The sequence below is a fragment of the Gossypium hirsutum genome, chromosome A05 (genome assembly GCF_007990345.1).
Source record: "Gossypium hirsutum isolate 1008001.06 chromosome A05, Gossypium_hirsutum_v2.1, whole genome shotgun sequence".
Lineage (NCBI taxonomy): Eukaryota > Viridiplantae > Streptophyta > Magnoliopsida > Malvales > Malvaceae > Gossypium > Gossypium hirsutum.
Window position 1 is genome coordinate 35272835 of NC_053428.1, and position 18070 is coordinate 35290904.

The following is an 18070-nucleotide window of genomic DNA, read 5'->3' on the forward strand; positions in this document are numbered from 1 at the left end:
GCTCAACCTACCAGCTTGGACTCAAGCATCAGGGAACAACCGAGCGTTACAGGGGCAGGCCCAATTGACATTCCAAAGGGCCACCTATCTCAGCAAAATTCACCACGAGATCTCACAATTAAGGCAGAGATGGACAACCGACTTAAGAGCAAGATGGCATAAACTAAAAATGATCATTGCATCAGAAACAACCACACATTTAGCAAATTCCACTTTTGTAGGGAAAAGAATTCAATCTTAAGAGGGGTAAGACCAATCCACAGCTTCCTCCAAGCAGTACAAGATACCATCCCCTTTGAACACACCAACCTGCAATAATCTTTAGACGAATAAATTCCTATTGATGAATCGTAGCACCTGATGCAATCAGCTTGCATGGACCCAAAATTGAACCCTTCCAACTAGAGCTTCAAGGCTTCCCACTGATTCAATTCCCAATCATAGGGAGTTCTTCACAAACAAATGCCCTACTTCTAGCTTCCATTCTCCTATCTTCCTAACTCACAAACTTTTCCCACCTTATTAGACACCAAAGCGAAAATCCTAGGCAAAGACTTAAAAAAAGCTTTGGTGTGCTGGTAGTTTAACGAACATATTATAAGAGGAAAGCAAGGCTAAGGGAAAAATCAACACACAATATTTGGTAACGCAATTCGAATTCGTCAATCCTACCCTATAGAACCTCGCTAATGATTTTATTTAACTATTGTCCGGATCACCTATTAGCTAAAGTTTAATTTACGCTTACAACAATGATAATTATAGCCCAAACTCGTTTAAGTTTACTCTCCAAGCAATACCTAAAAAAAAAGAATGCAAAATTACAGAGCAAAAAGTAACAACTACGACGGCTTCTCCAAGTAACTTGAAAAGATAAATCAACATTTAAAATAAAGAAATTATCCACACAAAAATCCCCCCTTTAAATTTTGAATTAATGCTTCCTCTCCAAGTAAATTCAAAATAAGCTTCAACACCAAGTAAGACCAAGTCACCAAGTAAAAGAATAAGGTTATCTTTAAATCAATCTATTCTCTTTCTTCTACCATTTGAAAATTAAGCTCCAACAATGTTAAAATTAAACCAAGAAAAAAACAAAGTTTATTTGTTGATAGGAAGTTAACCAAAATTATCCAAGTAAAAAATGCCAACAAACTTATTGTACTTTATCTGTCCCAAGTGATGTCCTACCTTATTGTCTTTAGTGTTATTCAAACAAGAAATGGAACAATGACACCCCAGATAGTTAAAGTTCCAACAATCTCCCCTTTAACATTTTAACAAAACATTTCAACAAATGATTAGACAATAGTTATCGATCTCCCCTTTTCGACATGCATCATATTATCCCCTTTTCAACAATGCTTGCAAATGGGTTTGTCTACATTTCGAACACTACTAGCACTCGCTACTGATGTAGCTTGAGTCTTTGAGTAATTTTTTTTGGACACACATTTTCTCGGATTTCCGGTAGTAGTACAGATTGGCTTCTAAAATCCCTCGTTCTTTTAGACGGAGAGTAAAAAAAGTTTTAGCCATGCTAAGCTTCCCGGTATCCTCACTTTTAGCCTTAGCACGTTTCTTATCGTTCCAAATTTATTCTATTTTCTAGGCACGTTCAAATAATACCACAAACTGTTTTATTTCCAATGCACCCACTATCGTTCGTATGTCTTCGTTTTAACCCTATTAGAATTGACTACAAATCTCAACCTCTGAAGGTATAAATTCTCGAGCATATTTACTCAGGCCAATGAGTTTACACTCATATTCAACATCTGACATATTTTCATGTTTCAAATCCATAAATTCTCGTTTAATCTTTTCTAGATACATTTTATTGATATATTTCTTCTTAAATTCAATCTGAAAGAAATCTCATGTTACTCTGTCTCTCGAGACCACAAATGTCAAAGTAATCCACCATTGGTACGCTTCTTTTTTCAACAGAGATATAACACATTTTAGACTATCACCGGAAGAACAAGCTATTCACCAAGAACTTGCTGAGTTTTTTCCATCTAGTATTCAGCTTTCGCTAGATCATCATTAAATAAACCTCACAATTATTAGACTTGAACTTTAAGGACAGCAAGGTGCCGAGGGAGGCAAACAAAAAGGAAGAGCTGCGGAGATGCAGAGTTAACTCTCATAAATTGTGTAAATCATTCATTCATCATTTGGAAGAAAACACCACAGTCCTTACTTCTAGGTATTTAGGATACGCGTATGCTATGAATTGCTCCCTGTTTGAAAGTCGAAACATTACTATCTACCTCATTTGGTACGACATGGTTAGACTCGACCGACATTGTATATCTATAAGAAAAATAAAATCAGATTGGATAAAAAAATCATCACACTGTCACATGTTATTGTGGCATGTATTTTCTAGACTCGATACGTGCTATGTTCAGCCTGAGAATTAACTAAACCATAGCTCCAATACCACTAAATGTAACACGCCTAGCTTGTCCTATTCGCCAGGATTAAGCTACAGAATTCTACAATACAAAATGGAACAGTTACAGACCTTTAACGGATAATTCGAATAAAAAATCATTATAAATCATAATATAAGTTATTCAAAGAAAATTTAAACTTTTTTTAGCTTAATACGAGCTTACGTGAGTTCTAAAGTTGACTTGGGATTAAACAAGGATCAAATTGCAAAGTTTGAAAAATACAGGGCTAACTCGCGACGAGGCTCTCCCCATGTTATGATGTCGCCAAACAGTCGGTCATATCACGACGTTGGACCATTTGACATCGAGACGTAATAGGCTGTTGGCCAACGTTGCAACGAGAGAAGCTCGACATCGGGATGAGAAACCTGTTTTTGGCCAAAAATATGTTCATTTTATGCTTGTTCCAATTCACCTTACCAAATATGCCTATGTATGCTTTTAAAAACATTTAAAAGTTGTTCAAAACAGAACAATTTACATGCCAAAACATATCACATGATCATGTAATCAATCCACAAAACCAATATGCCACATTTGGCACCAAAATCACAATAATGATACATGAATCAAACCCAACCATTTTACCTATTTATGAAATTCCATATTACTTATTCAAAACATGTCATAAGTTAGATCATATGTACATAACTCAGAATAATTGCCCATCCATATATGCCAACATTATACCAACTATGAACATAAGTAATTGACATTACCATAAGTTACCATAGGTGTTCAAAATTAACTATGCCATAAACTTATTTAACATTACAAATGCCTTGATAGTTCTAAGTACATGCCACATATAATTGAGTTTAAAAAATCAAAAGTCTATCGAATCAGGAGATGGATAGTGTGAGCTTCTCATAAATCCGATCGCCACATTCTGAATATCCAAAATCTACAGGAAAAGTAACAACAACGAAGTAAGTATTATGAATACTTAGTAAGTTCATACGATACAAACAATTAACTTACCTTAACCATTCAATATATATAAATCATTATGCAAAAGCAAATTCACCTAACATGACATAACACAACAACATCAACAAGGTGAGTTTTGACATATCATCGTACTTGTAATGCTCTAATTACGTCATATCAAATTCAAGCCAAACATTTTGTATGTGTATCTTAATTTATCATTCAACTTTTCATCTACTACTTCTGAATTTTTATCACTTTACTAGACATTACAATTTCACATTTCAATTCATTGCCCGATGAACACCGTAAAAGAACTCAAAAATATTGGTAACAATCACGTCTAATGCTCATCAAAGCTAATCATATACATTAGCGATCCGTCTAGGCTAAACCCTTTTTGATACATCACATAGCCTATCCAGAGCTATATATACATGTAAGGTTACTCGTTCGGGCTAAACCTATAACATGAAAATAGGTTACTCGTCTAAGCTAAACCTATGTCACATGTATTTTCGAGTCCGCAACAAATGATGGATCTCAGAATCATCGAAAATCAACATATAACCATGTGTACGAGACTTTTACTAAGTTCATCAGAACAACTTCAAAATGTAAGTTCAGAATCATTCTTTCTCAATTTAGTCTGATTTTTACCTTTTGTACCAAATTGTAATTAATTTAAATCTTCAATTAACATTCCTATATGCATTTAAGTACAATTCAACACCAAAACTTAAACACATTTATATCATATGAACTTATTTGGAAAAAAAATAACATATAAAACGTTAGGGACTATTCAACAATTTTTCCTTTTTCGTGTATATCTTCTGCTTGTTGTAAATCTCGATCAATTGGAAGAACAAAGCTTGAAAATGGAGAAACCAATTTTTATTTCTAATATTCGGCCAAAGAGATGAATCATTGAAGAAGATGATGAAAAAGTGTCATCTTTTCTTCTTTATTTTAACTTATATACTATGGTAAAATTGTAAATACTTTAATCTTTTAGATTAACTCATAAATTAACATGCCATTAATCATTTCAGGCCTTTTAATGTGATTGATAACATCATCGTCCACCTAAAATGTAAAGACATAGGTCCAATTGCATAATTGGACCCTTGGAGATTTAAAAATTTATAGCGGTTAATTATTACAGTTTTTACAATTTAGTCCTTGAACCTAATTAATCATTCATTCAATAAAATTACTGAACCAAAAATCAATTCAACACTATAATTGAATCGTAAATATTAAATAATATTATTTACAAATTTGATCATCGAAAAACAAGGTTTCAAAATCACCATATCCGACATCACTGAAAGTTGAGTTATTACAAGACCAAAAAAGAGGCGATTTGGTACCTCATTAGTAGATGTTAGTACCTCTTAAGTTGGGGTCCTATACCCTTTGGATTTGAAGGGACAATTTTGGGACTTAAGGTTTGGACCATACAAGGCATTAGGTTCGGTACCCCAGTGGCAATTTGCTTACTACCAACTTAGGTATCGGTTCCTTTAGCCTAAGTACCACACCCAGCCTAAAAATACTTAGAAATTTTATTTAAAATGAATTTTGAAGTTTTTGAATTATTTCTAAGTATTAAAAATAACTTGAAGTAATTTGTTAAAACAAAACTTATCAAAATTGATTAAGGGATTATTTGTTATATCAAAACATTAGAAAATCAAAGCTAACAATGCCTAGACGCACATACAATGAAATATTGTCAAAATAGGACCTCATTTTCAAATTCAATGAAAATATATGAAAAGAGGTATCCAGTCTAAAAGAATAAAATCAAAAGTTGTCCAAAAATGTTAATAAAACTCTGTTCTTATTAGAACAAAAACTTGAAATGGTTGTTGCTAAATCCATTTTAAAGAAGTTCAGATTGGAAAGCAAAAAGCTAGATGAAATATTGTCTATTGGTAGGTGAGATGTTGGTCATAAAGGATTGGATTATGTTGGTGAGTCTTTCACCTCTAATAGTTTAACTGTGTTTGTTAAAGCACAAGGTATGTCAACTCAACTCTTCATTTAAATACTCAAAAGTTGTCAAATACCTATGTTCAAACTAATATATAGAGAAATTAAGGCTACCAATGTGCCATTATTGTAGGATTATCGAGAACATCATACCAAGATGCTATAGAATGCTCAGAGACCTGAGAAAAGGCTATCGTGTTGAAACAAATGTGGCCACACTTAGAACCATGCTTAAGAAGATAATAAAAAAAAGTGTGGAGAAAAAAAAAGAATTACCACATTGTTGCTAATACTTCCTTGAAAGCTACAACCAATAATATGTGGTACTTTGCTAGTAAGTACTTAAAGCACATGACAGGTTACAAAGCAAACATGAAAGATTTTGAAAGCTTTTACTAGGGATATGTGACATCTAGAGATGCGAACAAAAGAAAGATAGTTGGGAAATGTATTCCAAATATTGATGGATTTTCTAATCTAAAGAATGGGTTTTTTGTTTAGGGACTAAAGGAAAAATTAAAAAGTGTAAGCTAACTATGTGATAAAAGGTTGCATGTTAGTTTAACCAATAAATGTTGTTGTTGTAGACGAAAAAAATTTAGAGTCATAATAGGGAGAGCTTTTGTACTCAACAACGAGTAACACTGATAGATCGGTAAGAGTGGATGATAAATGGAATTAGTAAAGGAACAGGAAAAGTGTTTGAGGTTACCAATGATGCTATTTCTCGAGACTTAGAATGTTTAAAAAATTGCTTGAATACAAAGAATCGTATTGAATGTTTCAAATAAGGGTGGAAACCTTGACCCGAAGCACTTGAATGCTTTAAAGAACCAAAGTTATAATAGAACCCGACCCGCTTAAAATTGAAAAATACTCGAATCTTAGTATGCCAAGTTGCCACACTCTAAGGTGGTGGATTAGATTGATAAGACAATTGGTGAATGCCACAAAATTGTAAAAAGTTTGATAAGTTCAAGAAGTTCAGTTAAGAACTTTAGAGAGAAAATCTCACAAAGTACGTTTTTGATTAATCAACTTGTTAACCTCACAAATGTTCTATTACATGATTTATATAGGCCCTCAATGGCCATTCAAAACAAAAAAAGAGTTCACACTACAATAATCATGTTCACACTTGACACTTAAATTGCTCACCCTCAAGGTATTAAAATTCAGTGCATGTTTAAGGGTGGTGCATGTTTTGGCCGAATAGTTATGCTCCTTCACTTAGTGCATTCATGCATTTTTAGCCTTAAAGTAATCTCCTTGTTCTATTTATGTTTAGCCATTAATTCCTTTAATCTCCCCTTGACTGAATGTATCATTGTATGGGCATGCATATTCTTAAATGATGTCTTAATGAGTTTATGAATGCATGGATGGAAACATGCTTCTAGAAATTCCTTCCTCCACATCTATGTATCTCCATTAAGTGTTGGAACTCTTCCTCCTTAAGCAAAGCTGGTGGTATGAATTGAGGCAGCATACAATCGGTCACAATGAACCCACATTAAAAGTTGGTTCTAAGAGCTTCTTTTGTGCATGTACTCGACTAGATGAAAGGTATTTCATGGGTTACTCAAATGGTCACCTACACCATATAAATAGACATCAGTTTGACACAATTCCACTCCATAATTTTGAATAACACACATCCTAATTCTAGGCCAATACACATAAAGGAATTAAAAACATGTTATGAAAATACACACTCATACGCACATATGCAACATATTCAACACATATAAACAAAACTTCACACGCATAAGAACACATTTGAAGACTCACACATATGATCAAATGACATGCTTATATAACTTAACTCATAACATATGACTTACATAAATTTGATGCAAGATAAAAGCAGTAGAATAAACAATTAGTAAACTTATTGAAATAAAGTAAATTTAAGTTCATAAAGTTCAAAGTGAGTGAATAGACACTTCAAGTCCATTATAAAATTTGTTCTTCACGTGGACCAAGTGAACTAAAGTAGGATTTGGACTCGGCCCAATTTGGTCAAGATTGCTTTGGGCTTGACTCCAAAACCCTCGCATGAAACCATTAAGAGCCTCTCTAAAGCGCTTGGTCTTAGTTCTTGTAATTAGCCCAATGGGAACTTGCAAAAGGTCTTGTATGATCTTGAAAGCTTTGGACAATCCTTCATTAATGCATCAAGTTATGTCATATCCGGTGATCCCAGATTTGCATCACCTAAGTTCAGGATGCAATGATGGCGCTTTAGGGGTAGCTTTGCAGAGTCATTAAACCCCTTGGACTCTTTGAGAGAAAGAAACTCCAAATGAGTTATAGAAGATCTATGGACCTTAAATGGATCTGTGGACTCTTAAGAATCCTTAGTGAAAGGATTGACGACTCTCATAGTATTTGAGGGAGGCAAACCTTGAAAGTGTGGGAGAGCTGAGTGCGATGCACTATGCAAACTCCTCAAACTCCTCGACGATGAAGGTCTTGAACTTCCTTAGGCCATAGTTTTGAGGTGGAGGGAAATTACAGGTGGTAAAGGTAACTTGGAAAAGTTTAAACCCAGAGTTAAGCATTGGAAAGCCTTATGGAGTGAAAAGGCAAATTCCATGGTTTCTAAGTGGCCAGGGACGTTATAGACTCCTTGATCCTCTAAGGGTACAAGAGTCTTATGGTTATGGTTCTAAGGTTACTAAGGCATGTAGACTAATTCTTTAAACTTGTAACGACCCTATAGTCAGGGGTGTTGGAAAGTGCATTCCCGAGACTTCGTTCCCGTAAATCAAACTTGTAAATATTTTTAATAAATATTTACAAAGCTAGTTGTATAGTTAATTAGGTTCCGGTTAAGCGAATTTGATTGAATTAAGAATTATTATAATATAAAGACTAAATCGCGTATAAAGTAAAAGTTAAATTATAGATTAAAAATTAATTAAGGGATCTAAATAAAAAATATACCTTTAATCTTAGTAGTGGACGGCATTAATGGTTCATATTGTTTATTTTATATGTTAATCTAATATATATATGTATTATAAATATGTTTTCATTAAATTAATCTTTATATATGTATTAAAGTAACTTAATAATAATTATTATTATAATAAAATAAAGTATAATAAAACAAATAGGTAATAAAAGAAATAGAAAGCCATGCAAGCTCATAAGGAAAAAGAAAGAAAGGGAGAAAGGGAAGAACGTGAAAAAGGAGAAAACGCACGGCTAAGGACTTCTAAGTTTCTAAACTTCAATTGGTTACTCAATTTAGTCCTATTTTGTTGTAATTTTTATATATTTGGAATCCCGATACCTGGGGCTACCCGACCCATATTGCAATTTTAGCAATTGTTAAGATTTCAAATGTTGTTAATGTTGAATAGTTTTAGTATTAGAGATTAAATTGATAGATTTTTAAGCTAGAAATGAAAAAGGATTAAATTGTAAAATAAGTTGTAAATTTTGTGTATTAGGGACTAAATTGTAAAAATTTTAAAATTTAGGGGTTTAATAAAAAATTGGGAGTTAAATTTAGTTTAAAGTGAAATTTGTATGAATATATAGGGTTAACTGTGAAGAATAAAAATTAGTCTCGGTTTAGGGACTAAATTGGAATTTAGGCAAATATTGAATAAAAATTGAAATATTCAATATGAAATTGAATTGTGTTGTATAGCTGAATTTTAATTATTTTAATTACATCGCTAACGTTGTACCAGAATCCTTGACTAAAAAGGGGAAGGATAAAATCGACTTTGAATTGCTCATAATTCATAGTTTGTATTTCTATAATCCGAACCTAGTTCTTAATTGTTGTAATTTGATTTAATGCATATGGTAAGTGTTTGAGGTGAGTATTTGACATTTTGATAGTTGATTGAAATGAATTGAAATGGTATATTCATTATGAATGTATTGATTATTGAATTGAAATGAATATATGTGCAAAAGTGAAATTAAACCCTATTAACTGTATCGGGCTGAGTCGGATATAAATGGCATGCCATAGGATCGGAAGAGTTCAGAGATTTCTTTGACTTCAAGTCAATGAGGCACTAGGTGCCAATTTGCTTTGGTTTAACCGATGAGACACTAAGTGTTTAATGTATATAGCGCTAGGCGCAGTTATTACTTCGGATTTATCCGATGAGGCACTTAGTGCTAAACTGGTGTGTTGGTTGGATTCGTGTATCCATTCGAGTCCGAGTACTATTAATAGGGGTAATTAAATAAAACGGTTTTATAATTGATATTGAATGATATTGTATGTGAATTGAAAATGGGATAGTGATTTGAAAAATTAAAATGAGATATGTTATGACTAAATGAGATACATGAGTTATGTACTCATGAATTGAGTATTGAATGGCTAATGTCAATGCATAAATAAATGTGGTTTGATATGTGAATAGTTATTTATATAGCAACTATGTGAATTGCGACATTGTTAATAAAATGAAATATGATTACATGTGTAAATTGAATATTGTAATAGGCCCAATTAGCCCGGCCCATACCCAAAACCAAAATAAAAAATAAAATAAAACCCAAATCAACAGCCCAACACCTAATGGCCCAAAACTCAAACCCCAACCAGATTTTTGAAACCCCAGCCTGCTGCCTAGTGAAGACACCAGCAGCTTCTGCCCAGCCTCCATGCTCCACAACGGCCTCCACGCCCACGAACGGTTTCTCCACGCTATGCACCTGCAAAACAGAATAACAGCAGCGCAAATGGACAGCAAATGACAGTGATGAAATTTGTATTTTTATTTATTTATTTATTTTGTTTTTTTAGTTATAAAAACGGAAGGAAAACAATGTAAAGGGGATCTTTTCCCAGCAATACACACGCATATTGAATAGAAAAATTCAAAAATAGTCTTTGAAACGGTGATTTCCTTTAGTTTTTTAGTTTTCCTGTCACTTTTATCTATTTTCTTTTCATTGTTTTGGTCATCTATATTTTAAAACAAAGAAAAAGGGAAGGCAAGTCTTACCTTGTGATTTAGCCATTGATCTCTGTTCACTTCGTTGAGATCGAAGTTGGAAGGAGATCCAAAGGCGTCATCCTTCAAGCGTGGTGTGGGCGAGGGTCGATTGGTATCGAATTTATGCTTATTTTTTCTATACGTTTTAAAAAAAAAGAATAAAATTGGATCAAAAGTTTCCATAAAGAAGAAGAAGGAAGAATGCTTACCGGATTTCTGTGGTCGCGTACCAAGTTGACCACTGCCTATGAACTGCTGATCACCCAATAAAATGGTGGTTTGGCAGCATCTTGCCAAATGACACCCTAATAAATGGGGTTAATGGCTTTGGCTTTAACGATTGGCTTTGTTTGAGAAGGAAATAAAGGGGAAATTAGTAAAGGTGAAAATGGTGCCATTTGAAGAAGGAAAGTCCGCGTGTAAACCCGTTTCAAAAGCCGGATCTGCACCTTTTCATTTGAAATGGAAAATTTGCATGTTAAATCCTTCTCTTCATGCAAACATTCAATTGCACCACATTTATTTTACTTGGTCTTTTTAATTGGGCTCTTTAATTCGTGTGTATTTACATTTTAGTCTTCAGTACAGCATTGTGTTTTGGTCTTGGGAATATTTCCCATTCTAATCCTCATACATTTGTGCGGATTGCTTGTTGATCTTGTTTGTGATTATTTTTATTTGTAAATTATCCCTGTTATTTTGGCTTCAATTTTAATTTGGTCTTTTATGTGTATAGTTTGCTAATTTAAAATGTGTTTAATATTTTTATATGTATTAATCCATGTTACTAATTTTGTTTGTTCAATCATTTTGAGATTTTTCATATCTTATTATTTTTGCATTGTGCATCCTATTTCTTTAAATATTATACATGTATGATATACTAATCGTTTTTTATTAAATTTTTTATAATAAATATTATTTTGGAATATATAAATTTTTACATTACATTGTATAAATACCTTATTATAAAGTGTTGTCAAAATATTTATATATATGTTGATACATAGATTATTCAAAATACTCCTTGATTTATAATACACTTAAATGTTTTTATGTACATATGATACCGTTTTAGAACTTCATTTTTTTGTTATTTTAAAATATGTCTCCACATTATGTTATTCAAGTATGTTATTTAATATTTCTTCTAGATATTTTTAAGTAAAATAGTATGTATATAATTTATGACTTATGTGATAATATAATTTCACATGTATTTATTTTTATATGTATGTTGTTAAATAAAAAATCTGTCGTGTGTGTTATACTTTGTCATGTATTATTATTGCTTCATATTTAGTATATTATTTAAGCTATTATTAAACATATATTTAGTACTTATATTCAATTTGCATCCATTATTAGAGCTATGATATTCTTATACATATAATTTTTAATAAACTTGTATATAATCGTGTTTTTAGATTTATTTTTTATGTAATCTATAATAAAATTAAATTAATTTTATAACCCAAATTTTAATTCCTTGCTATTTAAATATACAATAATTTCTAAAGTGTCTTCACATGTGTATAGCCTATATTAAATTATTATTACTATAGTACATGTTATCATTTTCATATAATTTTATGTAAATATTTTCTTTTCAAGTTATTTATGTATATAATATATTTCTTTTTAAGGACCACATTTTAAATTGTGCGATTTACTTATTGTATATTTTCATATTTTATTATCCTTATGTATGTATTATTTGTATGTACCATCAATCCATATTAATTTGTTACATGTAAAATTATGTTATTTTAAATCTCCCTTTATAAATATAGTTTTAGGAATATACATCACCAAATTTATGTATTTTGTAAATATAGTTTTTTTTATCTTTATATGTGTATGATTAGATTTTTTTAAAAGAAATTCGTTACATATATAATTTATATATTTACTTATTTTTTTATATACATTATTAATTTCATGCTATCTTCTACAAATAATCATTTCCAAATGTATTTATATATACGTGTTTTATAAATTTACTATGAACATTATATCTTATCATGTGTTTTATTTGTCTTTCATATTCAATATATTATTTAAGTTATCATGCACATTGTAAATCTGTAAATGAAATTATGTTTAAAGTATTTTGCATATTATTCGACTCAAATGTTTTATTTTATGATATTATTTTAAATAAATCTCTAGTTTTTTTTTATATATACAAGTTTGCCAACTTATAGTATATGTTAATTAATTCGTCAATTTTGAAAATGTCCTATAATATATTAAGTTCTAATTTCATTGCATTTTGTACATATTTTGTGGATAGTTTTATATTATGTCATGTGAATTATTGTTGTATATCATTTTTATTGATTGTTCATCATCCATGATTAAGAATTTACCACATTTTACTTAGAATAGCTATACATAATTGTGGATTTGTTAATTGCGACTCATTGTGACTTATATTTCATGTCCATAAATTCTTCCCCATGCAAACGTTTTGATACAATTCATTAAGCATTACATTTTAAAATGGATAAACGCGTTTTTGATCAAATTTCCAATTTTCTTTATCATTCAAAAACTCTGAAATAAGGCAATATCCAATATTTGGGGAATTCAGAAAATTGTGCTCAATCGTACTGGGTATGATTTTTCGGTGAACTAAATATTTGGATAACCTTTTTATAATTTTAGTGTAAGAATTTTCGAAAGTCAAAAAAATCAATTGTATTTAAAGGTATAAAGGATCGTATCCAATCGTACTGGGTATGATACTGCGTATATTTGAAACAAGAGATTTTTTACCACTAATTTGAACTATTCATGCATTTTAAAAAGAATCATACTTTGAGAAATTTTCTCTTTAAAGAAAAACCTTTTGATATAGGGACAACATCAAATCAATTTGGTACCAATTTTTGGGCGTAATGAGGGTGCTAACCCTTCCTCATACGTAACTGGCTCCCGAACCCATTTTTAAATTTTTTGTGGACCTGAATTGTTTTAAAATGTTTTATTAAGTGATCGAACCACACCTAAACAAAAGGTTGGTGGCGACTCCACATTTTTGTTCTCAAAAAGTTGATTCCCATTGCATTCAAAAAGGGTTTCGACAAATATAGTATGAAACGATGTATTAATATGTATGAATTCAAAAGGTTGGCATATGATAGTTGTGATCTTAGTCATTAATATGCGTTTATAATTCAATTGTGCATTTGTATTCTCTTGTCTTTAAATGTTAAGATTATAGAAATATAACTGAGTTTTACTCAACGTACGGTTTTGATTTTCTATGCGCATGTTAGGTACTTCACTTTTGATAGTCGATTCAGCATCTAGCAACGATCCCAAACTCAAATGTGGTGATATTTATCCCTTGTGTCCGCATGTACCTAGGATGTCTAGTTGATAGTTATTTTATGGATGGATTGTAAATAAAGCTATAAGTGTAATGTTGGTTGGTGTATATGTAATCATGTGTTTGTGTTTGATGCAATAATATGGTATGTTGAATTGAACTAAGATAGGTTAGGTGTTTGTGAATTTTAGTTGATTTTTAGGTGGTTATGAACTAGGCTAAATGGAGTGATTTTGATATGCTTATAATTTGGATTTGAATGATGCATTAATGATATGCTTTGAGGATATAAATGTGGTACCAATGAGGGTACATTGGTTAGACTGACTGTAATACCCCTAACTTATATTCGTCGTCGGGTTAGGGTTACGAGGTATTACCTGACAAAACTCAGTCAGCATGTTCACATATATAAATTGTTATTCACGTATCAAATTATTCGCATTAATTTAAAATCGAAAACAATCACATATTTATTCCTATATACTAATTCACACATAAGGAAACACTTATCCAAATATAGTCAATTATATTTTATTAATTATAATACATAAACAAACAATGCTACAAAGTTTCAATCATATCAATATTAATATCTTGTTTTTTTTTAATCATATATTTGAACCACCTGTTATGTAACAAAACCAATTTGCATGCATTTTACAATTAAAATATTTGAAATATAAAAGCATCAAATACTTGATATTCGAATACCTATTTTTTTTAAAAAAAAATAAACATGTTTCCTTATTTCTTATGCCAACCATATATATATTTCACAACAATTATTTATCTCACAAATTACTAAAGTAAATTCATTATTAATAATCTACCGAATACACATTCAACCACTTATTAAAATTATTCATTAAAAATGTTATCAAAACATAAACCATTATATTTACCTCAAAAACGTGTAACATAGTTCCCAAATCAATTTAAATATCAAAACCGAATACATACCAACCTAAACACTATTTTTAATCCAACTCACAAGTCAAATTATATGACAAAAATATAAGTCATTAGTAAACCATACCAAACAGTCAAACATAACCGATTTCAAGTAAGGAAATTAAGCCATTTTCGCATGACTTATATTATACATAACTAAAGCCAATACTTCAAATATATATATCCCAGCCTATACATGCCATAATTTAAGTTTAGCTAATAAGGTACCAAAAACAGTAGATAGTGTGATGAGCTTGGCTGACAGTCCCCGAGCTTGTAGCTTGACTCCAAAATCTATAAAACAGAGTAACATAAAACACAGAATAAGCTATCAAAGCTTAGTAAGCTATAAGCAAATAAACAATTCAATAAAACATTCAACCTATCTTATTAACCCAAATTATGTTATCAAGACCAAAGCTTGTCTTTAAACCTATAAATAATATACAATGGTACACTTCCATATACCATTTCGTTTTACCATGGCCGAATACTTACATAAGCCATTTTATTATCATTAATCAACATTTCTGATCCAAAATGTCACTAAATGATCAAGCATGCTTACCTTAAAAAAATTAAAGAATTACTATTTGACATTATGTACTCATAATTCTCATTTGGCTGAATACTCATATAGGCATTTATCATGTTCGTAGAAAACTCCCAGAGGCAAATGGTCATAGTAAAATTTAATACATGCTCACTCAAATACAAAATTTTGAATATCAAAATAATATTGTATATTCATGCATTAACATATATAACCGAAAATACCTCATCATGTTTACATATATAAATAAGTTATTCATGATATACTAACAATTCATTTAGCAAGCCAACTACACATAACGTACACAGTTTCTACTTTATTTGCGCCATACAAGTTTTATAACATAAAGTCATAATGTTTACGTAACTTACCTCAAGTAAGTAACATGCTAATTTATTCTTGGCGCATAGCTCAATTATCACATTTGGAGCTCTATTTACCTTTGCCCGATGAACCATTCGGAATTGGATAGGACACTTAGATAATCACATAAGTCATACAATGCCAACGTCCCAGACGTGGTCTTACATGTAGCCACAAATCGATGCCACTGTCCCAGACAGGGTCTTACTCGTAAACACATATTGGAACCACATGTTGATGCCATGGTCTTACTCGCACACATATATCGGAATCCTATGTCATGACATATGTATCCTAACTATTCCTAAGGTTCATACGGGGCTTTCGGACGTCATAACTCGGTCGAAACGAACTCGGAAGTGTAGTAGCCAAATTTAATCATATTCGAGCACAACATATTTAAATTTTAACATTTCATAACAGCATATAAATATAACATTTAATTTCCAAATAAACACGTCTATTTGCTTATAAACTTACCTCGGACAACGAAAAATCGGTACGGATCGACTAGTCGACAACTTTTGACTTTCCCCGGTCCAAATCCGATTTCTTTAGTTCTTGATCTAAACATATTCAAATTAAGCTCATTCAAACATATTTTCATTCAATTTAGTATAAAAGCACATAAATAGACAAATTACCATTTTACCCCTGACATTTATAATTTTTACAATTTAATCCCTATTGCACAAAATACAAAATACACCAAATTTCTCTATACTTATGTTGGGCCAAATTTTACTCACTCCCAAACAAGTCCATATATTCAATTTATTTTAGATTTTAGTCCCTCAAATTATTATTTTTGCAATTTTACTCCTAATTACTCAAAATCATCAAAAACTCCAATATAAAATATGTTAATCTAAAACATATCTTTCATTTTTCATCATCAAACAACAAAAATCACAAGCTATCAATAATGGCACAACTCAAAATATTCATCAAAATAAAAAATTCAAGCATGAGCTTTGTAGTACTCGAAACAACGATCTCAAAAACGTAAAAATTATCAAAAACCGACAAGAAAACAAACCTTGATTGAGCTTTCAAATAGGCCGAACCCTAGCTTATTCTTTCTTCTTTTCTTTTAACTTATATTCGGCAATGAAAAATAACTAAGACAAATATGTAAACTTTATTTTATGTTTATATTATATATGTTATAATAATTGAATTGCTTTTATAACTTTTTTTAATATAAAAATCACATAATATAAGTCTTAACCGTCCCACTAATATAATTATGGGTTATTTACAACATAAATCATTCACCTTTAAAAGCCACTAACAATTCGGCCCTTTATATATTAAACTACCAAAATTTTCAATTTACACGATTAAGCCCTTTTATTTAATCGGATACCCAAACGATAAAATTAAATCACAAAAATTTCATAAATATAAATTCACACAAAATAAACACGGAAAATAATTTAAAAATATTTTTTCAACTCGAATTCATGGTCCCAAAACCACCATTCCGATTAGGGTCTAAATCGGGCTGTTACAACTCTCCCCCCTTAGGGATTTTCGTCCCCGAAAATCTTACTGGTGAATAAGTTCGGATAACATTCTCTCATTGTATCTTCTGGCTCCCATGTTGCCTCCTCAACTCCTTGTTTATGCCACAATATTTTAACTAACGAAATCTTTTTATTTCGTAACTCTTTAGTCTCACGAGTCAAAATGCGAATCGGTTCTTCTTCGTAAGTCATATCAGACTGAATTTCAATCTCAAACGGACTAATCACATGTGAAGGATCAGATCGATACCTCCGAAGCATTGAAACGTGGAATACATTATGTATCTTTTCCAACTCAGGTGGTAACATCAATCTGTAAGCAACTGGCCCAACACGCTCTATAATTTCATACGGCCCAATGAATCTCGGACTCAATTTGCCTTTACGACCGAATCTGAGTATTTTCTTCCACGGTGAGACTTTCAAGAAAACTTCGTCTCCAATCTGAAACTCTATATCTTTATGTTTCAAGTCCGCATAAGATTTCTGACGATCCGATGCTGCTTTCAAACTTTCACGGATCACCTTCACTTTCTATTCAGTTTCTCTGATCAAGTCAACCCCGTGTATCTTATTTTTACTGAGCTCAGTCTAGTACAACGGTGTACGACATATATGACCATACAAAGCTTCATAAGGTGCCATTTTGATACTCGATTGATAACTGTTATTATACGCGAATTCAATCAAAGGTAGATATTGTTGCCACGTACCTTCGAACTCGAGAATGCAACATCTCAACATATCCTCAAGTATCTGAATGATTCACTCAGACTAGCCATCTATTTGTGGATAGAAAGCAGTACTGAAATGTAATTTCGTACCTAGTGCATCTTGGAGTTTCTTCCAAAACCGCGATGTAAACCTCGGATATCGATTCGAAACAATGGATATAGGCACACCATGTAATCTCACAATCTGAGAAACATACAATTCAGCTAGCTTATCAATTGAGTAAT

General features: G+C 31.4%; 1 protein-coding gene across 2 annotated transcripts; it reads right to left on the reverse strand.

Moving 5' to 3' along the window:
* Positions 1–9785: 9785 nt before the first annotated feature.
* Positions 9786–10766, reverse strand: LOC107904393 (uncharacterized). Of its 2 annotated transcripts, XR_001686212.2 has the most exons (3): positions 10585–10766; positions 10385–10511; positions 9786–10091 (listed from the first exon to the last, which is right to left on the reverse strand). XR_001686212.2 is itself a non-coding variant. In XM_016830751.2 (2 exons), the coding sequence occupies exons 1-2, from the start codon at positions 10556–10558 to the stop codon at positions 9801–9803; spliced, it is 465 nt and encodes a 154-aa protein (XP_016686240.1). In that variant the 5' UTR covers positions 10559–10763; the 3' UTR covers positions 9786–9800. The 2 variants fall into 2 exon arrangements, 1 of the variants encoding a protein (XP_016686240.1); XM_016830751.2 differs by having other exon boundaries at positions 10385–10763.
* Positions 10767–18070: the final 7304 nt, after the last annotated feature.